General features: G+C 42.2%; 2 protein-coding genes across 3 annotated transcripts in view; one reads left to right on the top strand and one right to left on the bottom strand.

Moving 5' to 3' along the window:
• GPR63 (G protein-coupled receptor 63) overlaps window positions 1-12,422 on the top strand; it is a 63,680-nt gene extending 51,258 nt beyond the window's left edge. The window contains exon 4 of the mRNA XM_083731421.1: window positions 11,883-12,422. Within this exon, the coding sequence (XP_083587547.1) occupies window positions 11,883-11,905 (23 nt within the window). The 3' untranslated portion in view covers window positions 11,906-12,422. The remainder of the gene's footprint in view (window positions 1-11,882) is intronic.
• FHL5 (four and a half LIM domains 5) lies at window positions 826-27,891 on the bottom strand. Of its 2 annotated transcripts, none has more exons than XM_083731476.1 (6): window positions 27,620-27,891; window positions 15,228-15,407; window positions 10,375-10,549; window positions 6,412-6,581; window positions 4,663-4,849; window positions 826-1,210 (listed from the first exon to the last, which is right to left on the bottom strand). In XM_083731476.1, the coding sequence occupies exons 2-6, from the start codon at window positions 15,384-15,386 to the stop codon at window positions 1,059-1,061; spliced, it is 843 nt and encodes a 280-aa protein (XP_083587602.1). In that variant the 5' UTR covers window positions 15,387-15,407; window positions 27,620-27,891; the 3' UTR covers window positions 826-1,058. The 2 variants fall into 2 exon arrangements, with proteins under 2 accessions (XP_083587602.1, XP_083587601.1); XM_083731475.1 differs by lacking the exon at window positions 27,620-27,891 and adding an exon at window positions 19,426-19,479.

The following is a 27,891-nucleotide window of genomic DNA, read 5'->3' as shown; positions in this document are numbered from 1 at the left end:
CTTTCCTGTGCTTCACACTGAGAAACATGTAGAGAGACCTGCTTCTACTTCAACTGCCAGGGCCGGCCCTACTCTTAGGCAAGGGTACATGGGAGCAGCTGTGACATCCACTTGGTTGTCCTTCCTAGACTGCTATTCTTCTCAGGACACAGGACAGAGCTGTGTATGTTCTGGTTCCCCTAAACTAGGCTGATGCTGGTGGTCATTATCATGTCAGCAGTGTTGAAGTAAGATTTATGAGCTAGACCAATTAGGTGATTTCTGCACATGGAATGGGAAGAGAGGTACCATCTTGTTCTTTGCCTCTGACAGCAAAATTCCTGTACTCCATATGGGTACCTACAAGATCTGTGTTAAGGAATCAGCATGGGGAGAATGGTTAAATCTCCATATATTTCTCATCCAAATCAAGGCAGCCAATGTGACTTTTTGAACACAAATTCAAAAACACCAGGAGCTCCATTGTCATGTTTAGTGCGGCATTTTTGTAATATAAGATGGAAAAGCACCACTACGAGCAGCAAAATAAAACAGAACATCCCCATTACTTTCCTCACACAACTTTTTAACTGTTTGACAGCACCCTTCGTTGCTGACCTACATATGCATAGAAAGGGTCGCAGACAGTGATAAACACTGTGCTGTCAGAAAAATCTCATTTTGGTGTTTCTTAAACAGAGCTGTCATGTATGTTCTTTTTATTAGAATTTGAGCACAGTATTGGTTTGTGTTGCAAGCTTGCACACTCTTCCACTCCCAACAGTAGAGTGCACTCTACTACAAGGAACCATCCATCCAACCAATTAGTTAAACAACCAAACATGCTTTCAGGTAAATATATCTTTATAACTGTTTCCTAGCAGAAACCCTGTTATTTAAAGTGGTTATACAGGATGAAAGGGACGTCTGCCAGCTGTGTCAGAAAGTCTGTCAGGAAGCAATTTGCACAACTGAACAATAATTATACTTGTTAGACAGATTTTTGACCACTGAGCAATTATGCATGTGATACTTAAAGCGCACGGAAATTAACAAGGTTTGCTTTCAGGTCTTGTGAGCTATGCGGTGCTCCCGCACTTGCAGCAGAGGATCTCATCCTGCTGGGTTAGGAATCCTTTTCCCACCAGTGAGCTGGAACATTTCCCACACTTAAAGCAGTCACTGTGCCACTGGCGATCCTCAAATGAGATAAATTTGGCTTCGCCGAGAGCTATGAAGAGAAAACATGGAGATGAAAAGTGGGGCTGTGAGTGCCTTTTAGCAGATCACAAAGGCAGTAACTTATGCTCTAATAAGCAAAGTCCCTTCCTTCTTCCTTTAATAAATGTCAAAACCTGAGCTAAATGAAGTGAAGCTGCCATACACTGAGGCAAATTAGTTCCATCTAAAAATCTAAATAGGACTCTCTCACCACTTATTATGTCATGTCCACTGAGGGCTCCCAGATTAAATAAAACTCTCATTTATCCTAATATATGGAAACTGGAGAAAAATTGGATCAATGAACACATGTGATTCATTCAGGGCCAGTCCTACCATTAGGTAGAGTGAGGTAAAATGCTGTGATGAAAACACAGCAAAACATCAGATATGTAATATTCTTGTTGTATTCTTTACTACCAGGTATGGAGACAATGCTTTTGGGAGTCTCTGTCTCATGGTGCCAAAATAATTTGATGGGTCTTTGGAACTATGCACCTTGGCCTGGTTGTGGGAACACCATTTGCAATTCCACCTCAGGCAGCAAAGTGTCTCGGGCCACCCTCAATTCACTGAAGGGTCCATGTTTTGACATGCACTACAACAATAGATGCTGACATAGCTGCCATATTGGCCCAAATATGAGCTGCTCCCTTAAAATTCCGAAGGCACTCATACCCATTCCATTTTATCACTGTTTCAGCAGCAATATCATAATAGCCAATTTTTGTAAGGCCACGAATTTAAGCCACGCTTTAACTTTTCATGGTCGGAATTCGGGGGAAAAAATGAGGCTTATATTCGGGCCAATATGGTATATATTTCTGAGATTCAGAAATGGCCACTATGGGACCAACAATGTGCACATTTAAGCCAGCTTCCCTGAGCTGTCTTGTCCGTTTTAATTCAGGATGCACACCCACAGGTACACACTGCTTTGTATACGTAAGAAGATAAGAAGAGTCCTACTGGATCAGACCTAAGGCCCGCCTAGTTCAATACTCATAGCTTTATCCTACTATGGATTTAACAGTTCACCATATTTGTTGGATACTGTGAATTATAAATCTAACACATAAAAGTAAATTGGCCTAAAAAGCACATTTTTATGGAGCTGTGGAAAGGTGGTGCTTAATTGCTTGCAATTAATTATGCCTGTAGAAGAAATTCCAGGGTCTGCTGTGTGTGAACTCACATATGCAATGGAGAGAAAGGTTATGGCTGATTGAATTTCCCATCAGTTTTGTTTCTTTCTTTGAATGACGGGATCAGTAATTAATTGGCAGTGCTACCCCTCAGAACTGGGACAAGAGGTCATTCAATTTGTTTTTAAAAGGATCCAGCTAATGGTCTTAGAGTACTTTTAAATAGCCTCTGTGTGTTTGCCAAACATTTAATTATAAGCCATTTAAGCACAAATCTTGAAAGCAGTGTTCTATTTCTGGCAAGATCTGTTCTTCAATTCTGGGAATATGAAGGTGAGGCTAAATGATTCAAGCATGACACACAGAAAATGCCTTCTGTGTCTTTCACTGCAGAGAGAATAACAGACACACCTGCCAGCCAGAGTTTCATAGGATGCTTGGCAATGCTAGGATTCCCCAGATCACATGCTCAGGAAGTGGGTGAACTCTTACCATGGCACCCTTAAAAACAATTCCAGCTGCTGCTTAATGTGTTGTGTGTACTAGAAATTGGAAAGGGGAGGACGACTCATTGAGATTTTGCTTTGCTTGAAACAGTTGTGTATTTTGTTGGTTATTTTGATTTTCAGAGGCTGGGAATAGATGCCTTTCCTCTTGCACTCATACTCTTTGACCCAAAATGTGGATGTAAACAAGGCCATGTTCGTAGTCACCACTTACTTACCATGGTAACTGCATTGGTGTTGCTATTCTCACAGGAAAATGGAAACTCAGGGAGCTGCCTTACACTGAATCAGGCCATTGGTCCATCTGGTTTAATACTGTCTACAGTGATTGGCTCGCCAGAGTTTTAGGCAAGGTGTCCTTCCAAGCCCTGCCTGGAGATGCTTGGGATTGAACCTTGGACCTTCTGCATGTAAGACAGATCCCTGACCACTGAACTTGGGCCCTTCTCCTAAAGAATTCATCTTGGATCTGACCTTTCCCCAAGATGTTCAGAGTAACATAGGCAGCTTCCTCTTCATTTTTATCCTCCATAACCATCTTGTGAGTTTATTTTTAGTTTGTTTATTCATTTGATTTTTATATTACTCCTTCTCCCAACTGGGAGCCCAGAGCAGCATGAAATATAATTAAAATCATCTCATCATCACTAAATGCTTCACAGTGCCATAAAAAACCCTAAAACCATCAACTAGTGTACTAAAATTACAATCTAATATTTACAATTGGTGGGTCCCTGGCCATTCAGTTCCCAAAGGCCCGGGGTGAATTAATTGTTTTTTCACTAGTATCTGTCTGTCTGTCTGTCTGTCTATCCATCTATCTATCATCTATCTATTTGCAGTTAAAGTGAATACAATCAGAACAAAACTAAAAGGGCGAAAGAACCTGGGACAAGGTTCTCAATTCAAGATAATTCCTCCAGGTTAGTGGAGTTTGTAACCTGAAGCGTTTGTAACTCGAGGTACCACTGTAGTTCATACAACATGCAGACACCCATTGCTGACAGCAGCAACATAGCTGTCAACTTCCCCCCCTTTTTAAGGGAAATTCCCTTATTCCGAATAGGATTCCTCGCAAGAAAAGGGAAAAGTTGACAGCTATGAGCAGCAACTGTATAGCTTCTCCCTCCCCCTCCCCTCCCCTCCACCTCCCTAAAATGTAGTCCAATGTATCCATGTTGCAAAATCCTGTATTTTCCCATTCCAGCTACCAATTGTTGACTACCACTGGTAGAGTCACTAAACATAGAATAGTGTATTCAGCACTGCTTGTGTGGAGTTATGCTTGTGTAATGGGACTTCTGCTCCTTCTCTTCTAAGCACCTTCAAAATCTGCTCCAGAGGGTCCTCTAATCCCATGGGACAGATTTTGGGAGTATTCAGGGTGCTGCAGGGGAAAGGGCAGAAGGGGGAAAATTCTGCTACATGCACCAGAGAACAGCAGCATTGGATATGAACCAGGGTGCTGTGATAGCAAATAAATTATGCAAGATCTTACGGAGACGAAAGAAGGAACTAGGCATGTGGCCAATATTTTGTTATGTACCGTAACATTTAGTTTGAGCCTGAATCTCATTACAGCTCAAGAATTGTGGCAACAGGGCCACTTTCTCATGATCATATAAATGTCCTGCGGTAATAGTACTGCTCTCCAATTTACCATAAATAATTTTAGCACCCTGTGCTCATCCGTCAGCAATGCTGAAATAAGGAGCACAAATACTGCCAATGATTATATAAGAGGCTTGCTTCTGCCATAATGACCATCAAAATATGGACTGTATTTTGTCAGTTGGATAGTCAACAGCTACCTGTAATAGGCTTGGTGCAGGCCACACACTTCTTTGCGTAGCGCCTGCTGAAGCACTCAAGGCAGTAGGGATGTTCATCTTTGGAAATGAACCGCTGCCCTGCCAGCTGCTTCTCACATCCGGTACACAGAAAGCATTCTTTGTGCCAAGGCTGGTCATGATAGGTCACACCGCCAGCAGTTATCACCTATTGGATGATAAAGGAGCATTTGTATTCAGATGCTGAACTTGGGCATTAAGTACAAAACCAAAGGTTAATAAGCACCACACTTCCTTGGTTAATTTATAAAAAGAGAGGGATGCTGAATATCCAGCGTACTTGGGAGTCACCCCACGATCAAGGAAAATGTCACTCTGGGTCTCTGTAGCAAGGGGAAAAGGCACTCTACACATGCTCAGAAGAATTATTTTCTCTTTTATTACTAATGTCCAACAGGGTTGGCTCTGAGACTATTCCTACAGAAACAGGTGCTGGTTGTAAAGGAGAAATGGATAAGAGGCAGCTGGACTGCCAACAGGAAATGCAGCATTGAGATTTTTAGAAGTACAGTGGTGCCTCGCAAGACGAAATTAATCCGTTCCGTGAGGCTCTTCGTATAGCGGTTTTTTCGTCTTGCGAAGCAAGCCCATTGACAGCTTAGCAGATTAGCGCTACAGCTGTCAAGCGGCTTCCAGCGATCAGCTGTTAAGCGGCTTATCAGCAGAACAGCTGATAAGCGGCTTAGCGGCTTAAGAAAAGGGCGAAAAAACCGGAAAAAACCCGCGGGGGGATGCAAGATTTTTTTCGTCTTGCGAAGCAACCCCATAGGGGATTTCGTTTTGCGAAGCGCCTCCAAAACGGAAAACCCTTTCGTCTAGCGGGTTTTTCGTCTTGCGAGGCGTTCGTCTTGCGGGGCACCACTGTATACTTAAACAGAAGGGCTCTGGCTTGGTGTTATATTGTGGAATTGCGTGGGTAGATGGACAGCTGAAGCATGCTTTCAAGACAATCCAGTGTATGCCAATCAGAAGTCCCACTGTGCCCAATGGACCACTTCCTAATAAGTGGTCTTAGGACTGAAGCCTTCATATGATTATCTCTCTAACAGTACAATCTCATATATGTCCATTCAGAAGTCTAATTGTGTCAAATGGGACTTATTCCCAATAATGACACACCTGTACCTCCTAGATTAGGCTTTCCCAACCATGTGTCCTCCAATGTTGTTGACTACAACTTCCAACATCAATCACCACTGTGTCTGATGGCTGGGACCCAAAGTTGGGAAATGCTGCACTAAATGATGACTTGGGGGGCACCCATCTTGTATCCCATAAGGTGCGCCTGAAATGTAAAATGCACCATTGAATGCATTGTTGGTGCTGTTAGCATTCACCTTCTGCGCACCTGTTCACCGCGTGTAATTTTGACAATGGAAACAGATTCAGAGTATCTGCTTCCTCCCATCTCTTTGGCAGTGAATTCTATCAAACCTGAGGATGTTTGCATCAGGGTCATTGTAAGAAAGAATATTTTTTGGTTAACAAACATTATACTGCTTAATATGAAGAGGGGTTTAAAGGTAATTATGGTCTCATGAATTATCTGAAGGAGTGCATTGCAGAGGGCGGCTGCTGTCACCAAGAGTGTCTGCTTCTCCTTTGTGGACAAATGACAACCCCCCTGTTTGTGGAATGGACAATGAAGTTCATTGTGATCACCTATCTCTCCACCCCCACTGCCCCAGTATTTTTCATTTGCTTCATTACCTTTTTGCAGGAGTAACAACACTGAGCAAATTGCTTCTCAAAACAAGGCACACAATAATTGTCGTTGTCCTTGGTAATCAAAGGCTTTGTCCCTAGTGGCTGCCGACAGTGTTGGCAAACAAAGCAAGCTTCGTGCCAACAACTTCCTTTAAACTCCATTTTGCGAGAACCTGCAAAACCAATCATGAAACCTGACAGATTATTGGCCGGCTGGGAATGCTGTATTAAAAACTGTGCTAAAACAGTATGGTTAGGACATTATTTCTTCATTATCAATTACAGCACAACAGCCCCAGTTCAGCCAAGCACAGAAACTCATGGTTAAATTCAAGTTTTAATGTCAAAGTGAAATGGCCATCTCAAAACTAATCAAAGGACATAAAAATAAGATATAGGGAGGTAAGGTATTAATATGTCCGATAGGGAAAGACATGTGGAGGTCTCTGCAGTTTGCCATATTTGTTTCAACAAATTTTCTTCTTAGTCTATGTATGCATTGCTGCTTTATTCTGGCTCAAGCATACACCCACCACAGGTGTTTGAAGCTGAGGAAACTTGACGTCAGTCACAGTCCATAGGTATCCTGCAGTTTCTTGAAAAATACTCTGGTGTGATGTGCTTTCCTTCAAATCAATTTCCGCAGAAGCCCTGGTTAAACTGAGGTGTGTACATTTGAGACAGCCATTGCACATGTGCAAACGATGATGCGTGTGTAGATGAGAGCAGACACACAGATGACAGCTTCAGTGAACTGGAGTTCGTTGCAGGGAAGCAAATCAAGAAATGGACATTGGGTGTAGACATCCCTATCCCCCTTCTGGTCTGTACAGCAATGTTTTAGGTAAAAATCAGGAGCTGAAGTAAATCAGCAACATTTTGCAGCTAGTTTTTCTAATCCTGAGCTGTTTTCTAAGTTTACCATAAATGGAATACTATAATACTTAATGGAAAATATTTTCAATTGACTATTGAAAATAAATGCAAAGACATTAGTTAACCAAGACTTTCCAACACCTCCTCTTCAAGGACTTGAAACAGCATGGTTTGAAATTGCAGCACCGGAGGAGCTTTACACAGAGAGGAGGAAGGCAGTTCAGGAAAATAGCTGTTTTGTACAAGTGGTAATTGAATATAGGGTAAGGATAATGAAAACAATGAGGTTCTAATCAGCTCCAAGTCCTGGGAAGCATAAAACTCCTATAGCCAGTGCTTGTGTGAATTGAGCACCTTTTCAAGAGTCTCGTATCTTATGCTGGAAAGTGTCAGCACTGTATTATTCCACTTTAGCTTCACGTTGGGTCTACAAATTATTTCATTACTGTACTTTACCTGTACCAGTAAACAATTTTTAGCAAGCCTATTATCCTCCTTTTCTTTTTTTTAGTTGATTATAAGTAGTAGAGGAAAATCGCCATATATATGTGATAATCTGAAATAAACCTCTGCTGTGAAACAAGCAGCCAAAAATAAGGTTGCCATCACATCTCTGTATCAGAACCAAGCAACAAAGAATGCAGGAGACCAAACCTCCCTGCATTTCTTTAGTAGTTGTGGGGGTTCTCTGGGGTTTACTGGAGAAGTGGCACAGGGTATATGGAGGGTCTTAGTCCTTTGTGCCTGCACCACTCCCACAATCTAAATGTCCCCCTGAGGCTAGTACTGGGCTCACAGTGGGAATGTATGGGTATCTCAATAAATTTTTGAAAAGTTGTGAAATCCAGGGATGGTTCTATGCCAGACTTTCTGGTATCACATTTAGTTTGGCTCTCACATCTCTGCACTGCCCACTGTCTCTGTGACCCTTCTGATTGCATCTGACTAGGCTGCTTGAATTAAAAGAAACTAGCTACCTATCACTATCAGTGCTTCATACCTTCAACCATAGTTTTCTAAATTCAGCTGCCAAATCTTATTCCTAAATCAACTCACAGGACTCAGCTATACAGCTGCAAATATAACGTCTTAGGTGTGTTTTACGTGCATTATACAAATGTGACTAGATGGTGATGGTGAGCTTATGGCAAATTCAATATATTTTTCAAAACACTTTATAAAAGTGTTTTTCACAGTGTTTTTCACTTTATAAAAGTGTTTTTCACAACATTTTCACAGGTTTTTTTTTAAAATATGTGCATAGATTCCACCACAGTCACATTGGTCTTCCAATTTATTCAGAAGGGACCATAAGTACAGCTTAAGACAGATTTAACATTAAGGAGACTAATTTAATTGTGTGACTACTACTAGTGTTCAGCGTATTAAAATTTAAAATACTGGATCTGTCACACTTGTTTCCCATGCTGAGGAAATCTTGCCAAATGTGTTAACATTTATTTATTAATTTTGGTAAGGTGGATTGATTTCTGAATCGGATTTCCGAATTGTTCTATAGATAATCAATATCTTGAACGTATAACTTGGCATGTTATTAGACAAAATAATCAGAAATTAGGGCCAGTTGTTTGGATAATATCTTATATGTAGCAGAATGTTTCAGTGTTCATCTGCTAGAAAACATTAACTCTCTCCAGATGCAACCTTGTAGCACCACCACAAAATAGTTATGTAACACAGAAATGGCTATTTTGGGACATGATACAAATAATTATCATAGCATGCTCTACTACTGTGGGGCAGCCAAGTCAATGGTATTCTCCAGATGTTTTTGGACTACAAACCCCATCAGCCCCAGCAACATGGCAAATGCTCTTTGATGACAGGAGTTGTTCACAACATCTATTGTTTTGCTGTTGTTAATTAAATTTGTTAGTTGCTTTATCTTGCCCAAGGCAACCCAAAGTGACTTATAAGCCACCAACCATTCTAGAGGGCCCTACCTTGGCTACCCCTGCACTAGGGCATCTGTCGAATATTTTTTGTATAGGCAAAAGTTGATGCAAATCTTGCAATTTAGTACATAATTAAAATTTCCATTTTGGACACCTGGCCAGCACCCTGGCTTTGAATGGGTCTGAATTATTCAGTGACAACATTTCAGTCTCAGATGCAAGCCTGAATTTGTGCTCCCACTCTGCATAGCAGGAGTTGCTGATTGCTGCCTATACTCTGGCTGAATAAAGAACTGTGGCAGAGCACCTGTTACTCACAATTGTCAGAGCTGGCGGATAGGATCCAGAGCCCCCACAACTTTTCTTCTGGAGGAAGTGCAACAGGGAATGCATCAGTCTTATAAAATAGAGCGACAAGCCATGTGTGAGATGGGTGGCTCAACTTACCTCCGTGAGGTAATTGAAAATGCTGCTCAAAAAAAGAAAAGTTGAGAAAGAATCCACCTGCCAGTGGCTCCCTGGGACTCCATTTTGTGACTGAAAGGCATGCCCAGAATTTAAGGTAAAAAAAAAAAAGGTTTGGAGGCACAACGAAGGTTTTGCGATTCCGAATAAGGAAAACTTGCCACAGGAAACAGCCAGGCTATGGGATCCCAATGTCTATTTGTGTCATAAGTGGAATAGTACAACACCCAAAAGCATTTTTGGAGAAAAAAAGGTTTATTTCCTTTATAAATTTAAGGATATTTAGGGTCCCACTGGAGTGGTACAGTGGGGAGTGCTCAGCTCCTGGGAAAGTAGCTTTCATTTTGAAGCAAATCTTTCAGGAAAAAGACATACAAAACGATGTGGATCTGCATAAGTAGCTCTCCGTAAAACTCACCTAATCACATTCCTAAAAGCTAAAAGAAGAAAGGGGAGGTAAAATGGCAAAAGGTGAAATGGCAACAGGTGGGTGAATTGGACAGTAAATAGTAAACTGGCCTCTGCATAAGGAATGTGCAACACCTGTAAAAATGAAGCATTCATCTGAAAAGGCCCTTGGATTAAAGAAGAGAGTTTCACCTTAATCGTACTTCTGCCTATTGAGCTCCACTAGACCAGTGTTCAAAATTAATTAAAACCGCCATGTGACCCTATTTATTTCGTTAGCAAAAGCTCCGTGTTATCTTACCAGGCATAATGGTCCTCTTGCAGTGGAAGCACTTTGATGAATACTCATTAGAATAACACTCTGTACACAGCAGGAGCTCATCTTTGGCAGCAAAAGGCTTTTCTACCAAAGACTGATGGCACTTGGCACACTTAAAGCACGCTTCATGCCAGTGGCAGCCTTTGTAAGCAAGATCCTTTGAGAGACAATGAATGCATGTTAATAAAAAGCAGGTGCTTCCTTTAAACACTGCCCCCCCCCCAAAAAAAAACACCAGTTGGATACAATCAAATCCGAAGGCGCTATGAGCCATTGGTTTCAGAATAATTGTCAAAAATGACCTGCAGAGCGACAGAATATTCTGTAGTTTAACCACATCGGAGGATGTTTTCTGACCTTTTCTCCCTTGTCTACCCTCAAGCTGCATACTTTAACTGAGCTAGCACAGGATGAAAGGAACTGTTTGGAAAAGCCTGCAATCTGAACCATGTCTCTGCAAAATTGAATTCAGTGGGACTCACTCTCAGGTCAATGGAGTAAGAAAGGCAAAACTGCCTCTTCTATTTGTGCTAGGGAAATGGGGTGTAATTTTGTGTATTGTCTTGTAGAACCACAAAGCATATCTCCCCACCAGTGTGGCTATGTTGTATGTGGTTTTGTACCATAGATGCCTCCAAATTTTTGTGTCTAATTCTGGACATATCTTCTAAAATCCTGATTCGTATAGAACCGAGTGTTATACCCATGTACGTATGTATATAAGTATAAACCACACCAATACAGCAGACCAGATGTAAGAAAGGTTATGTTGCAATTGGAAGCCAGTGGATTTTCCATCTGAATACTGTAGAGTCATCCCCAAAGGTCTAAATCTCAGTCTGGATTTGAGTAGTTTCTTGTGAGTTGTTCCTGTGATTTTTACTGTATGCTATCCCAGATTGTGATGGAATGCTATGGTCCCTTTAAATCTCCACCCCGGGGGAATTAGTATCCGACTCAGCATTTCATCAGGAGCTGAGCGCCCTCACAAGGTGGGAGCTGACCATATTGTTGAGCATTAAGTTGCCTGCATATGTAAGTGAAACACTTGAATATTTTGGATCAATTTAGGTGGGTTTTTTCCCCATATAAGATTGTATTATACGAGTCATTTACAGCATGTCATGTATCATTTAGCAATGTACTTAGACTGACTTGATGAAGGGTGACAGGATTTTACCTGGATATTTCGTTGTTGGAGTCCTCCTCATAAGCAGTTTTTAAACTACACAGAGAATCTACACTCTGGACTTCAGTACAATATAGTTGAACTTTCGGATGCGGAGACATTGAATAGTACCGTAATTTGTAGGATTATATATATCATATATCACTTAAAGATTGACCAGATACTCTCTCTCTCTCTGTGTGTGTGTGTGTGTGTGTGTGTGTGTAGAGAGAGAGATCTCATACCAATCAGAGTATTAGTACATGTTATATTGTGATATTTTGTGTACAATACATTTAATATACTCATTTTTCCTATACAGAGTTGTGCTTTATGAGGAATTAAAGGAGGAACAAATCTCTATACACACATCCCGCTGTGGTGTGCATAGTTTTCATGAAAAGTTCTGCCTGAGTTCTGAGAGAAAAGATGAAGCCCAAAGACGTGAAGTTTTGTTTCGTTTTGATCATCCCCATTTGCCACTAAGATGCTATTTCTGTGATGAGTGAGGAGGCATTAGGAGATAAACAACAAAATGAAGTTGTCATTTGGCGAATAAAATATTTTAATCCAAACACATCTTTTCTTGAGATATCTTGCTTGCGGAGACAGTGTTATTACATAAAAATGATGAATGCCATTTATTTCCCTGCGAATCTTAGCAGTTACAGGGGAGGCTGTCTGTAATACAGACCAAGGGGAAGTCATTTTTCACTGGTTATTTGTCAGTGGAATTTATTTTAAGGTTTCCCTCGATCTTATCAGTTGAATTAAGCCCAGGCTAGAAAAGGAAATCTCTCTGGAATGAATTGTTAAAATAATACAACTTACTGGGTCCCCCCCCCCACTTTTAAAACCCAGATATTAAAGAAGCGAAGACATTATTCTGAGGGTTAATGCAGTTTAAAATCTCTATATTAAGCTGCTGAATTCAGATGATGGATGAAACCCACCCCATTGGGTCTGTAGGGAGCCTGCAAACTATTAAAAACCTGCATTTATCTGCAGAAGTTTAATGTCACAGGTTATATTGTTGCGTACCACCCCAATCTCTGAGCAGTGCAAAATCCCAGGGGTTCCAGTCGCTTACCCAGGGTTCGTGTTGGAACGAGGGACAGTGGAGACTGTGGTGTTATTTTATGATATGTGCTTTATTTATACATATATACCATCTGAGCAGAAAGTGAGGAGGAATTAAAGAACCTTTTATTGAGGGTGAAAGAGGAGAGCGCAAAATATGGTCTGAAGCTCAACATCAAGAAAACGAAGATCATGGCCACTGGTCCCATCACCTCCTGGCAAATAGAAGGGGAAGAAATGGAGGCAGTAAGAGATTTTACTTTCTTGGGCCCCATGATCACTGCAGATGGTGACAGCAGCCATGAAATTAAAAGACGCCTGCTCCTTGGGAGACAACATCTTAAGAAGCAGAGACATCACCTTGCCAACAAAGGTCCGTATAGTAAAAGCCATGGTTTTCCCAGTAGTGATGTATGGAAGTGAGAGCTGGACCATAAAGAAGGCTGATCGCCGAAGAATTGATGCTTTTGAATTATGGTGCTGGAGGAGACTCTTGAGAGTCCCATGGACTGCAAGAAGATCAAACGCATCCATTCTTAAGGAAATCAGCCCTGAGTGTTCACTGGAAGGACAGATCGTGAAGCTGAGGCTCCAATACTTTGGCTACCTCATGAGAAGAGAAGACTCCCTGGAAAAGACCCTGATGTTGGGAAAGATGGAGGGCACAAGGAGAAGGGGACGGCAGAGGATGAGATGGTTGGATGGTGTTCTTGAAGCTACCAGCATGAGTTTGATCAAACTGCGGGAGGCAGTGGAGGACAGAAGTGCCTGGTGTGCTCTGGTCCATGGAGTCATGAAGAGTCAGACACGACTAAACGACTAAACAACAACAACAACAACCACCTGAGCCTACACAGAGGGGTTCACAGCATTAAAATCCCAAGGGGGTCTTGCTTCTCCCATAGCCCCATAGCCACAGCCTTGGATTCCAGCAGAAATCAGGCATGGTTCTGTCTCCCAGCTGCCCAGTCTGCAGCCTTGCTTCTAGCTTCTAGCTCACAAAAATCAACTCTCACCTCTGGCCTTTGTCTTTCTACATACCAGCGAGTTGAGAGAGCCCCCTCCCATTTGCCACTCTGTTGTCTAAACCACAGAGCCTAGGGCTTGCCAATCAGAAGGTTGGTGGTTCGAATCCCCGTGACGGGGTGAGCTCCCGTTGCTTGGTCCCAGCTCCTGCCAACCAGCAGTTTGAAAGCATGTCAAAGTGCAAGTAGATAAATAGGTACCGCTCTGGCTGGAAGGTAAACAGCATTTCCGTGCGCTTCTCTGGTTTGCCAGAAGTGGCTTAGTCATGCTGGCCACATGACCCGGAAGCTGTATGCCGGCTCCCTTGGCCAATAAAGTGAGATGAGCGCTGCAACCCCAGAGTCGTCTGCAACGGGACCTAACGGTCAGGGTTCCCTTTACCTTTACTTGTTAGCTTATGGCCCATAATTAGTGGGCCAGTACTTTATCAGGAAGCTAGCCTGGTTATGCCAGGAATTGAATCAGTGCTGGGTCCAGAAATTAGAAGGAGGCTCAGACATACAACCTACCCCTCCACCCAACTAATAATAATAATAATATACTCTTTTTTTTTTTTTTTTTGGTTCCTTCCTGTCTATATCTATGGATGCATTATACCGATCTAAGGATTTGGGTGGGTGTGTTTGTGTGCAGGTAATCTGGTGTACATATCAATGCTTCTGCCTTATTCTGTAGACAAACACTTCAGTCAGTTCACCATTCAAACCTCATCTCCGATCTAACAAGAATGAATACTAGTGCTATATCTTGGGCAGCGGTGAGTCACAAGCAACACAGGAGCAGTCAGAACCCTTCCAAACAAAGTCTCTACTTCATCTGCTGCCCCACACTTATGTCAGAAAAGGAGCATAGTTTCATGGCTCACAATCATTAGTTGTTGATCATGGTAGATTCATGTCTGAGTTGAATTAAAACATTTTTTTAAAGCCTGTGGGTGGTTTTCAATAAATGAGGAGCCCCTTTCCTTCTTTCCTGTCATTTCCAACATGGCAGTCATGAGCTAATGAAGCTTGCTAGGAGGAAGAATCCTGAAGTTTTCTAGGTAGCAGGCCTGAGGCCAGACCCCTGGACCTGACTGCTTCCTAGTAACTACATAGTAGTAGTAAATACTCCTAGTAGTAAATAAATAAAATAAAATAATTTTTTAAACTGCTTCTATAGTTAACTGCTGATTTTGAGCATTCAGCAAACACCCAGAACTCTGCTTCATGTGGAAAGTGTAGCTCTATTTACGGTAGGTATTTGAAGGCTCCAACTGGGCCAGAGGTGCCTGGCTGTGGGAAGATCTGTACAGGGTTCTTTCAGCATTCAGCTGAATATGCCTATGATCCCACCCTCACGATCACTGCAGGCTTCCCAATGGCAGGAAAGTTTCTAAGAACATTCAGCTGATTGCTTTTAGAAATATCTTTCAGGCTTTCCTGCATTGGGACGGGGAGTACCGACTGGGACATTGAAGGCAGGGCAACACATGTGCCCCTATGATCTCTATATGTACTATTTCCACAAAGCTTGGAATAACACTGGAACAGTGTTGCTTCTGGAACAAATCAACACTTACCTTGAAGTCACATTCAATGGGCTTCTTGCATTCTTCACAGATGTTAGCAAACAGGCTGTCGTAGCACTTCACACAGTAAGCATTGTCTTCTTTCATGGCGTATCTCTTTCCACAAAGGGAGGCCATGCAGTGATAGCAAGCAGACTGATCACTTGCCATTTTCAATTCTTCGTGATGTTTCTAGGGAGAAATTTGTCTATAATGAGTCTTTGGAACTGTAGCACACATGATTCTCCAGAATTTCCACATCCTTGCATTAAAAGGTCTTTGTGAATACAGTAATCTCCTATGAGCTAAGAGTAAAAGTCAGTCAATACAGCACCTAATAATATGCATATTGTCAGAGCTGCCTCTAGGTCCCAGCTCACAGAGGACCAACGCTAGGCTGTGGTAATGTACAAAAGTCTTTATTAAAGTCCAATTTCCATTTCAAAGCCACAGCGTGCAGCACTACGTCTTGAACTCTAGATTGGCGAAGTCCCGTCTGAGTCTCCTCCCCCCTGACACCAGTTTAAGATCCTAGCCCTGCTCCACCTCTTGCGCTGCTCTCTCCTCCTCTGGGCCCTTCTGCCCGCTGGGGCATTGCCCTTTCTGGACTCTTCCGACGCTGAGTCGTTTAGCTCCTCCCCCTGCCTCCGGCGGGCTTTAGGACCCGGTTCCCAATCCTCATTCTCTGCTGTCCCGCGCTCCTGTACATTTGAACTTGCCTCTCGCGCCAACCCAGTGACCTTTCTCCTAACCGTCACACTACTTGTGTCACTGCTTCCCCCTTCCGGGACGCTGGCCGGATCTGACCTCCCCCCCGTTGTCTGACTCTCCGATGGAGGCGTGGTCAGCCCTGTCTCGTCTTCTCTTCCTGGTGGGGAATGCACTGGCCCCGATGCTTGGGACTCTTCCCCCCCCCACTCCGCTCTGGTGGGGAAGCTGGTCCTGATTTCCAACTACTGCTCTGGGAATCCCTGCTGCTGCCTTGCTCTTGGGGCGTTCCCCTTGGGAACCCTCTACCCCTGGCCACCGGCGCCCCCTTCTGTGAATCTTCCGATTCGCTGGAGAGGCTCATGGAATCCCTCGGACCACTGTCATCTCCTGCGCTCCCCTCGGATTCCTCCCCCTCGCTCTCCATCTCCTCTCTCCCCTGTGCCTCTGCTCCTGAACCCCTGACACATATTATCTTTTTTTTAAGTGCTATTAAAATCTACACCAACAGAGTATGTCAAATCATGGGGTGGAGCTGTCTTGGGCCCCCCAATATCTTTTGGGAGGGGGCAGAGGTAGCTGAGCGCAGAGCTGAGTGTGGCATGGCTTCAGTAGCCAGCTCCTCCTCCTCCTATCATGGAGGGAGGCCAAACATGAGAGAGGAGCCACCAGCCATTGCAGGATAGCTCTGCATCGTGGGTAGCACCATGTGACACAGACTGAAAAGCCAGGGGTAGGAGTGCTCTGGAGTCACAGCAAACACCAGTAATGCGTACACAGCCAAAGAGTATGTCTTTTGTATCTGGCTCCAGTCAGTGAATCCTAGGAGTCTAGGAAAAAACCCAAAGCAAATCCCACAAGCCTGAAACCTGATTCTGCTTATCCCTCTGTGCTTGGAAAACTCATTTGAATAAATACTCAAAGTTCAGGATACAGCAGAAAAATCTCAGGTTTGTAGGCAAGCTATTTTGGTTTGTTATATGCCCATTGGACCCAGAAGGACTTTACTAAAATTAGGACACGGTTCCTGAGAATCAGGGAGATCAGAAGCCAAAGAGTTCCCAGTGAAGTTGTCCATTAAACATCTGCTGGTTTCATTGAATTCTCTCTCTATTCATGTTATTGTGCAGCTCATGTCAAGAGTGCATGGTTTATTATGGACTCGGAGAAGAACTATGGAGGGGTGGGGGAATCCCTCCAGCCGTTTTTGAAAAGAAAATTATATATCATTGGTACAACAGTAACACTTTCCTAGCATATATGTCTCAGCATGTAGTAACTAAATAAGGATAACCCAGAGTATTAAAAGTATTGGTTAATTTTTTAATGCTATGCACAGCTCCCAATTCCTAAATTCAGCTCCATATGCTGAATCACAGGCCATAATGTGGCGTATGATTTTGTCTCAACATACATGGCTGCCTTATAGTGTGAATCAGATGACTCGTCCATCTAGTTCCAGTCTGGCTTTGACTAACAGTGTTCTTCAAGCTTAGAAAAAGGAGATCTCTGCCCATTTAAGATCCTTAAAGTGAAGATACAGTGGATTGAACTCTGGACAGTAGCCTGCTCCTCCTCCTCTTATCATGGAAGGAGGCCAAACATGAGAGAGGAGCCACCAGCCATTGCAGGATAGCTCTGGACCTTAAGCATGCAGGTCATGTGCTCTCCCACTGAGCTATGACCTCTTCCCTACAAGGTTTGGTGTCTTTTTCCTCAGGGCCATGGACTGCTCTGGGAATTTGGTTAGCTTCTTTCTTGCCCAAAGTGAAAAATCATGCCCCAAGGTAAATAAGTCTGGTTTCTCTTTGCATGCAGATATAGATATAGATAAAGACATATAAACAAGCTTCATTGGTTGAGACAATGTCTGTGTTACAGAAGTAGAACCACACAGCACTGATTTTTCAGCGGGAAGAGCCACTGTGTGGTGATTTCCCTCAAAATATCTGTGTGGCAAAGTAAGTATTGTGAAGTAGTGTCCGCTTCTCAACACAGAAACATAAGAAGCTGCCTTATACCAAGTCAGACCACTGGTCCAGGTTTCTCAGTACTGTCTGCAGTGACTGGCAGTTTCTCTCCAGGGTTTCAGACAGGAGTCTCTCTCAGCCCTACTCAAGCCCTACATGTCAGGGATTAAACCTGGAACCTCCTGAATGTACTCCATATGCAAGCTATGCCTATTCGCCAAATGGTTAGCTCCCAGATCTGAAGAAAAGGAGAAGCAGTGTGGTGTTGTGGTTAGAGCGTTGCATCTGGATGCAGGAAAACCAGGTCTTCATCCAAAAAGCTCATTTGCTTACCTTGGAGCAGTCAATCACTCTCAGAATATTTCCTCACAGAGTTGTGGTAAGGGATACCCCACCATGCCCCCTTCCCCCAAGTTAACTCCATTAACAACTACCTAACCTACTGATAGCTGGGATAAGCTACTTCTATAGTTTAAAGAAATGGGGTAGAATATAATGTCAAACAAAGTGATTTTCATTATGCAGTAGCTTACACTGTTAACATGTGGAGACACTTTTATCATTTTAGCCTATGTGTCATGAAGGGGAAAATGACCAATAACAACTTAATTTTTTGTCACATAGTTTGCAGGTGTCCTGATATTCATGTAAAGATGGCAAGTAAATAGTGGTTAATTATCAGTGATTAAACCCCTGGCCCATTTATAAGCAACATAATTGACCACTGTTTGGAAGGAGGGAATTCAAAAATAACTCGAGTTCTGTTGACCAAAGCAATCCCATGCCCAGTTTTGCTTCGAGATGTCATTCTGGCCAAAGCAATGAGTCAATATGTCATGAATAACACTAAGCGACTAGCACTTATGTAGGAGAAAAATACCAGCCTTGAGTGCTTTTGACATCTGCTACTGTTTATTTAGCTGCAAGTAATGGGTTTGGTGCCAAGAATCATAGGAGGCGGCATAATCAGAAACTGAGGGTGGGTTTGGATGAGTTCAGACAACCAACCCACCACCAGGTTGGCCAAGTAAATGTCAGGAAACCTTACTTGAGATCAAAGGCTTTCTCAAGTAGACTAGAATCTGCAGCAAGAAATAAAATATCACCAGGTTTCCATCAACTCAGACTGAACAATTCCATGGTGGAAAACATGACCACTTGGCCAGTTGGTTTTCTGTAATGGTCTGACCTTTAAATAGTTCAACCCAACCATTTCAGTCTTGTTTATAAAGAGCATGAGTGTGTATGTGCTGCTGTGTGTAAAAATATAAAGGGCATTAGTTCAGGGCTGATTCACTCAGGCACCAGCACTACTTGACATCTCATTACTGGCTCACGCAAACCTCTGTGTCCCTCAGCTGAACCGGTTAACTGCCTCAGTGGGAGGTGGCCACAACACTGTGTGCAAGGGATGTCAGGTAAAAGAAAGCAGTGCTCTGTGGGGGCTGATTTCTTTCACATATGCAAGTCCTCACATTCACCAGATAATGGGTGTTCAAGTGTAAAAATATTGATGAAACATACCCAACAACTAGAAATACTGCAGAGAAATCCTCTGTGTGTTTCAACATTTTTTACCACCCGAAAAACATTTTATTGCCGGTAAGTGTCAGGATAAAATAGATCTACTTTACATACAAAGAAGGTATCTGTCGGATTAATTCAGCCTCTTTTCCCATATGTGTATATCTCTCTCATTGATTTTGTCTTAAAAATAAAGGAATACTAAAAGCAACCAAAAACAACAACAATCCAGGTAAACCCTACGATTCCCAAATCCAGTATCTTACATAAAATCTAATTTTACCAACTTGCCATTATTTGAAATTAGACAAAATAGAATGAAAAGCTTTTCATGTGTGGGAAAGAAAGAAAGAAAGAAAGAAAGAAAGAAAGAAAGAAAGAAAGAAAATACACTATTCAAACTTAGCTTTTAAATCTGATAATACAATTCATCCATTTACTCCAGTGAATCCAGGTGAATTATTTTTGAAGTGTTACATTCCATTATCATTCCTTTTGCCTGCAATTTAAATACTTTGTTTCCATTCAACAAGGAAAATGCCAGCATGATTTAATTAGCAAGATGCTAATTTATTTCCGGTTCGGAGAAAGTATCCACAAGTGCAGCAAAATCCTCTCAGGTATGGACCGTAGTGCTATTGTCCCACATGTGGTGAAGATGCAGTATTTGACATGGTTGATGACAGTGTACAACCTGAACTTTCTGCTTTACCTGACTGTTGCCCTTTCACAGCAGAGCTATATTTCTGCCAATTACCTTCTGCAGTGCCTTTCATGATGGTCAAGTTCATTTTTCAGTGCCTTGTTAACATTTTGGTTTTTTTTGTTTTTTTAAAAAAACACAGCATAATGAAAGAACTTAAGAAGACCCCTGCTGGATCAAGCTGAAGACCAACCTAGTCCAGCCAGATGACCATGGAAAGTCTGAAAGCAGATCTTAGTGCAACAGTAGTCTCTCCACATGATTTCCACCAACTCCTTTTAGAGGCTTCCTGCTTCATGAGATTTCCTTCCCCAAATGGTGGAAAGAGACTTCACAATCAGAGCTCTCCAATTCCTCAGATCTGGTCCTGAGCCACAATGGTGGCTCCAAAGCAACATGCATAGATTTTTATTTTTAAATCTTTTGGTTGAAAAGAAGGAAAGGGAACTGAATTCAGCTCCCTATTCCTAAATGAGTGCTTGGCAGAATTTTAATCACATTGATGGGAATTCAACTCGGTTTTACCCAGAGTAGTACCACTGGAATGAATGAATGAATATGGCTAAGTTAATTTCAGTGGCTCTACTCTGAGCTGAATACCACACTTTGAAAGGACTCTATGCATGCTGCCCCAGTTGTGAGACTGGTTGAAGAGTAAGAAAACATTGGGGTGAACAGAGTTAGGAGAAAATGTGTGTAGCTTGTATACTTAAAAAATGAGCTCCTTTGTGGGGTACTAGAAAACAAGAAATTAGTGCTGAGCAGTATAGAACAAAATGAAAAGGAAGAGGGCCAATCCAAGATAATTTGCTTCCTCAGATGGAACCTCAAATCACATCTCCCCAACAGGACTGACTCTACAGTTAGGCAGAGGCAGATGACTAATTTTCGGTATCATGAAGGGCAGCACTGTGTCCATGACTTAGCTTTTAGTTACAGTATGTTTTACTTCCAAAGAGGAGGAGTGAGCGCCTTGGGAACCATGTACTTTGACTGGAGAGGTGGACATCATTTTCTGTTCCACCTCAGGCAGCAAAATGTATTGGGCCACCTCTGGTCCTCTACAAATCAATGTGCCCAGGTCCATTCAAGCGATGCTGGCTCCCATAGGCCTGTCCCTGACAGTAAAAATGTGACAACAAATTAAAACCTAATGATTTGCTGCCTGTTCATGACACCCCCAAGTCACCTGCTTGAGGTGACTGCCTCACTCTGCCCTAGATATGGCACTAGTGTACTATCTTGACACCATGTGGATGCATCCCTTGTTCCAAGCACAACCATGTAGCTAGAGAAGAAGAAAAGGAGTTTGGATTTGATATCTCACTTTATCACTACCCGAAGGAGTCTCAAAGTGGCTAACATTCTCCTTTCCCTTCCTCCCCCACAATGAACACTCTGTGAGGTGAGTGGGGCTGAGAGACTTCAAAGAAGTGTGACTAGCCCAAGGTCACCCAGCGGAGACACAAACCCGGTTCCCCAGATTACGAGACTATTGCTCTTAACCACTACACCACACTGGCTCCCACATAGCTACAGCTGCTATGATTCACATACCCTCACACATAGCATCAGTCTGGGGACATGGTGCTATACATTAGCAGCACCCAGGATGCAGCAGACAAGTGGTTGGTGCTTTGGAAAAAGGAGGTGAGGATTTTCTACCAATAGTTGATTGGTGACCATTTGCTAAGGGAACCCCTCCTTCAAGGATGTCTGGCTCCCAGAAACTGCTGTTTTTGTTTTTTAATCCTGCACACAACCCTTTCCAGTCCACTGAGCAAATAAATCAGAGTAATTCATGAGAAGAAAACCTTGAAGGATCAAAATGAGCAGAGCCGTAGCCAAGATAAATCTGACCCACCTCACACAATCCACTAGGATTCCTCCCCCCACATACCTTATTTTAGCCTTCACTGACCTGATGCCTTCTGGATGTTTTGGACTCCATTTCCCAACAGCTGTGCCTGATGGGAGTTGGGAGTCCAAAACATCCAGAAGGCACAAGCTGGGCGAAGGCTGCCTCATTGGAGATCCCACTCATTTCAGTAGGGCATATGCAAAAGAGCCTTTTGGTGGGCGGTGGAAGTTGGAATGCTTTGGGCGAAATCAATATGTTCCAGCATGAGTTTGTAAATGATTTTTAATGCTGAGAAAAACTTCTGAATTATATAATGCTTGGATTATTCCACCTACCTTTCCTGTGTTGAGCTGGTTTGGGAATAGAATGGTTTATGAAATACCAACTATTATCCAGCCCTCAGTTCACACACACAGATATGAGAACATGTAACTAATATATTAGACTCTGCTGCTAAAAATGAGTGGATGGCTGAGAACTCTTGAGTTTTTAATTGTATTCCCTCAGGGTTTGTGGAATGTCAGAGAGGAGGAGTAGAAGAGGAGGAGGAAGATGGAATGCTGATCTCAGACCAAAAATAGTGACTACTTTATTTGGCACAAGCAGTGGAAAATTCCTTGTCTCTGCATACTACAAAACTTCGTGTCAAAATGATTTGCTGTGTCTACAACTGTGTCAAATGGCCTGCTATCTAAAATGACCGACAATACAATCCATCAAAGCAATCCCAAAAATAAGCGAGCATCTTATGCTCAAAACTATTGCCTATTTGCTTTTAAGTCATACAAAAGAGGGTAGATAGATGTTTGAACGGGGAACACAAACTAGCACTCAAGTTTGTTGAGGGACCAAAGTGGTGGAATATTAAACTATTGCCCCTGAGGAAGATCATCTTAAGAGTTTACACTGTTAGGTACTGTGTGCATAAGATCTTTGGTCCAATCCCCAGCATTTGAAGCAAGGGCTTGGAAAAACTGCTGAGTCCCTTGTCAATCAGCATAGACAATACCAAGTGAGGAGAACTAATGGTTCTGGTTTTAAAAAAGAAAAGGGAAGAAAGTAGGTCATATAAAATTGATGGAGCATACTGGCTAAGAGGCTGTTATGAACCAGGAGCTCCTCAGTTCCAATTTTCTCTCTTCCGTGGACTCACTGGTTAGCTAGGAAAGCCACTTCCTTTCAACCCCAGTCCTCCTCTCTGGAAGACTTCACTTACAAATTTGCTGTAAGGTTTACAACTAGGAGCACACCACCAAGTATACTTAGGTGGGGTCGTGGTGGTGAAATCTCCCCTGATTCCTCCCTAGTTTTTGTTTGTTTTGATACAAACCTAAAGGCTCTCTCTTAGGTCTGATGAATACCTCCCCGCACCCTTGAGTGTGTGAGGCTCTTTTGACTACATAAGCAATGGGAAACATAGAATGCTGCTTGTGTCTGCCCTGTATGGAGTGCCCTGCTGCAGCTCTGTCCACTCTCTTACTGTAATCTAAAATGGCACCCCTGCAGAGTGGTCTAATCTTGTACGTTTCCCTGAACCTTTATGAGACTCAAGAGAAAACAGGGAGTAGTGAGTGACTCATTAAAGGTCTATTCAAGGCTCTATGGTATAGGACTTGAAGGAATCATCAACACTTCTGCTTTTCCCATGCTTTCTAGACACAGGTGTGAGCTTTTGTCTGTTTTTCCTGCAGCTTTTCCTGAGAAAACCCTCTGCTTTCTGCCTGTCGCAAGTATGAGTTTTCGGATTGACGTCTGTTCCGATTTAGTGGTAAACAGTGGGTTTCCTTGGGGAAAGTGGTGGGGCAAATGAAAAACCTCTCAGACCTGTGCCTAAAAAGCATGGAACAAGTGGAAGAAAAAACGAAACAAGTGGAAGTGTGGACAATCTCTAAGACAACACATCAAAATGATTAACAGACGTCTCCCTACACTTGCTGTCTTCTGACCCCCAACCCCCAGTTTATAGATAAGGGAGTGAACATCATGCTGTTGAAATAGAATCTTTTCCACTGCTTTGATCTTAATCTCTAGAGAAACATGTTAACTTTAATTTTGCTGGAAGCTATATTTTGTGTTTGAGTAAATCAGATAAAGAAAGACTCCAAAGACCTGGCGCTATGCACATTACTGGACTACAAAGGTTGTCTGGTTCTTTCATTGTCTGCCTTATTTCCAAACACAGCGAACGTACAGTGAGTCACTGAATTGTTGCTTACACATGTGTAGAACCAGTGGCTATAAATATTATTCTGGGTCAGTGGCCCATCTGATCAATTGTTCTCAGCCTTTCTAACATTTTATACCAAATCTAGAATGCAGCCGGCTCCTAGCATCTGTTGCCATGATTTAGATGTTCCAAATCCAAAGGATGCTGCAGCATTAAGGTCAAGCATCCTTGATCCTTTCTGCTCTGTGACAATTCTAATCCATTTCCAAGTGTCTGTTCTCTTTCATGCCTTTGATCTTTAAATCCTAATAACCCCATTTTAACAAAACTTACAAATTGTTAAAAGGGATGCGGGTGGTGCTCCGGTCTAAAGCACAGAGCCTAGGGCTTGCCGATCAGAAGGTTGGCAGTTCGAATTCCTGCGACGGGGTGAGCTCCCGTTCAGTCCCTGCTCCTGCCAACCTAGCAGTTTGAAAGCACGTCAAAGCGCAAGTAGATAAATAGGTACCACTCCGGTGGGAAGGTAAACAGAGTTTCCGTCCGCTCCTCTGGTTTGCCAGAAGTGGCTTAGTCATGCTGGCCACATGACCCAGAAGCTGTACATTGGTTCCCTCAGCCAGTAAAGCGAGATGAACGCCGCAACCCCAGAGTCGTCTGCGACTGGACCTAATGGTTAGGGGTCCCTTTACCTTTACCTTACAAATTGTTGAAAATAGACTGCTGGTTTTAATTTTTTTTTTGAGATGAACCAATCATTTTGGGTGACCTAATTAAACCTTACAGAAATAGATGATAATATACCAAATAATGTAAAGCCTTTAAAAGGTTGCTTGGCGGTATTCGTTACCACTCTGTTTCTCATGAACCTAATAGAGGTCTTTGAGACCTAGTTTTGTAAAGAAAAACAGAACCCTAGATTTTTGAAAGTCCAGTTACACTACGTCAATCAGATCACCAATATCTATATGCTTGCCATCACTCTCAAAGACCTCTAATAGGTTCATGAGAAAGAATTACCTTTGAAGAAACCATGCTGGCTATGCTTCAGCAAGGCTTGTTCTTCTATATATTTTATATGTTTTACTGTGGTTTTATAATGGTTGGAAGCCATCCAGAGTAGCTGGGATAACTCAGTCAGATGGGTGGCATCTAAATAAATACCTATACGCTTGCATATTTTATTTTTAATATTATATTCCACCAGCCTGTAATTTCCAGGAACCCCCTTGGATCCTTTTTTAAAAATTGGTGTTACATTGGTTACTTTTCAGTCCTGAGAGATGGAGAATGACCTGAGGAGCATTACATATTTTTGCTAGAAGACCAGCAATTTCACATTTGAGTTCTTTGAGAACTCTCAGGTAGACGCTGTTCTTTTCATCTGGCAGGCTTCTTGCCTCTAATAGCTGATAGCTGACTGCTAACTATGCTGGCATCTTTGCTTTTTCATGTTGTTGTCTCCCCCCAGGAGTTTAGTATTTGTATTATAATCATACAATAAAAGTCTGCATATCACAGGAATATTGTATACAAGCACAGAGGCTCTGAAGCCTATAGAGCAACCAGGATTTCCCGAGTCACTTCAGTGTGAGAGGCAGAGTCTCTTGCTGGCAAAAGGATGTATTTACTTAACTGTCCCTTCCCAGTTAAGTGAATGGGAATGCTTGGGTGCTCAAGAGTTCTGTGCACACACACAAAACACACAGAGCAGTTGGGACCCTCAAATTGGGAGACTGAATATTGCATAGGTCACTGACGATCAGAGCCATCTTCAAACAAGCTTGCTTTTTCCTAAGGTCAATGTCACAAAGCAAACATTTTCTTTAGATTTCTAAAGATTACACAGCCTCAATCCTAGTGACCTGCATGGCAGCAAAATGAAATTCTTAGCAATGTGGTAACAGATTTATGGATAGATTTGTTCCAGCCAGCTGGGGGGGGGGGGGATATGTTAAGAAATGACAAGCAATCGTATGGTATGAAGAAAAATACGAGAACGAACATCAGATGGGAACAGACCAGATGTGAGAAAATGGTCTTCTTTTCAGTGAAAGTATGTGAACAGCTGGGGGAAAAAATATGTTGTTAAAACAAGAAAGACTGAAGAAAAAATATTGCGGGGCATCAGTTCCAATGCTTCACCATCCTAATTGATAGTTTTAGTCAGATTCCTAATGCAAAATGTGTATGGGATATTAAATAGTACAGTATAAAATTACCTTCAGTTATAGGAAAGTTTCCTTTATATGTTTACTGATACAAGATGGGCATAGCAATTGTCTCTCTCTGTGTGTGTGCTGATTCGGGGTGGGGTAATGTTGGGGAAATAAGGGTATTAGGAATAGTGATGGTTGCTGAGCTTGCCACTGTATGGGGTGGAGGCGAGACTCCTGTGTCAGACCTCTCTCACCACTAGCACATCTACAGTCATAAGCACAAACTGATCAAAAGGATCAAAATACTATGGGTGGCCAGCACTGATTTAAAGGCTCATGCGGCCAGAAAAAGTAAGAGTGGAAAGTACAGTAGAAAAGAGCTGAGTAACAAGGAATGAAACATGCCTTATAAATCTGATTAAACACATTGATGTACCATTCCATTTGAATGGAAGTTTCTTCCAGATAGTGTATTTAGGACTGTAGCTTTATTATGTGTTTTCACTGACAATAGCCTAGGAGGCTACATTATTTTGCACATTTATGTGGGACTAAGCCCCATGGAGCTCATGGAGGACTTGAATCTGAGAAAAACGTCATAATATTTCTTTGCATAACGGATATGTTGAATGGAAGGGTAGGCTGGAGAAAATGGCAGGTGAACTGTAAATATAATTACTTTAACTTACTTTACTTTAATTACTCTAAGAATTATACCATTTAGCAGACACACCATCCCTCCAAAGAACTGTTTCAGTTTTTTTCTTTTTTGGTACAAGTAACTGAGTTTGCTTGAATTTGCTTCGTTAATTTTGCTGTCATATTGGCAGCACAAAATAGTATATGGAGACTTTTTTGAAAAATTACACACACACACACACACACACAGAGGCAACATAGAACATTTAATAATAGGAATAAGTATGATTCATAATTTTCAGGTAACCCAAATTTCACAGCATTGACAACGTATGACCTGATAGCCAGTAGGCAAACTGCAACTTCTGTTAGAACTACTACCACCCACATAATCTCTCAGCAAATCTTAATACCGGTTAGTTCTCCCAAGTCTAAAATGTGCATCCATTCTTTATTCCCCATGTGAGTTCTTTTCTTTGGCCATATAGCGAAATCTTAACTTTCATATGGTACATACAGAACTATAGGGAGGAGAGGAACCTGAAATTCTCCATTATGTTCTCTCATTATGGCAGCTGTGAGTGAGAATATCTTTGATATTGCTGTGAACAACTTTTTAAATAATCAAGTTTCATATATTAGAGAGCTAGAGAATGTAAGTTCCTCAGATACTCACATTTTTCTACCAGTTGCCTCTTCTGATGCTTGGACAGGATGAGGAAAGATTGTAGATTTTCAGAGAAAGGGATCCAAGAGAAACAAGCATAGCCTGCCAGATCTGTTTTGTCTCCTATGGGATTCCTTGGTTCTGCAGTAGGCAGCCAAGAAGATTACTCTGTTTCCTTTAGACCTCAAACAGCTGGGTCTCTTGCTGTTTTGTCATATACTGTCTGTGTTGGGAGTTAAACACAGAGCATGTAGGAGGACCATGAAGGGCTCTTATATTTC

This window comes from Podarcis gaigeae (genome assembly GCF_964106915.1).
Source record: "Podarcis gaigeae genome assembly, chromosome: 3".
Classification (NCBI taxonomy): Eukaryota; Metazoa; Chordata; class Lepidosauria; order Squamata; family Lacertidae; genus Podarcis; species Podarcis gaigeae.
The sequence above is the reverse complement of the archived record's forward strand: the minus strand, read 5'-3'. Positions and strand labels throughout refer to the sequence as shown.

Bases quoted from the DNA above. Each gene is read 5' to 3' on its own strand.
- FHL5 (XM_083731475.1), bottom strand. From the start codon at position 19,464: ATGTTGAAACACACAGAGGATTTCTCTGCAGTATTTCTA. The intron at 10,550-15,227 runs GTAAGTGTTGAT...TGTCTCTCAAAG, and splicing joins CCATTGAATGTGACTTCAAG to GATCTTGCTTACAAAGGCTG. The intron at 1,211-4,662 runs GTAGCTGTTGAC...TTCTCTTCATAG, and splicing joins CTGCACCAAGCCTATTACAG to CTCTCGGCGAAGCCAAATTT.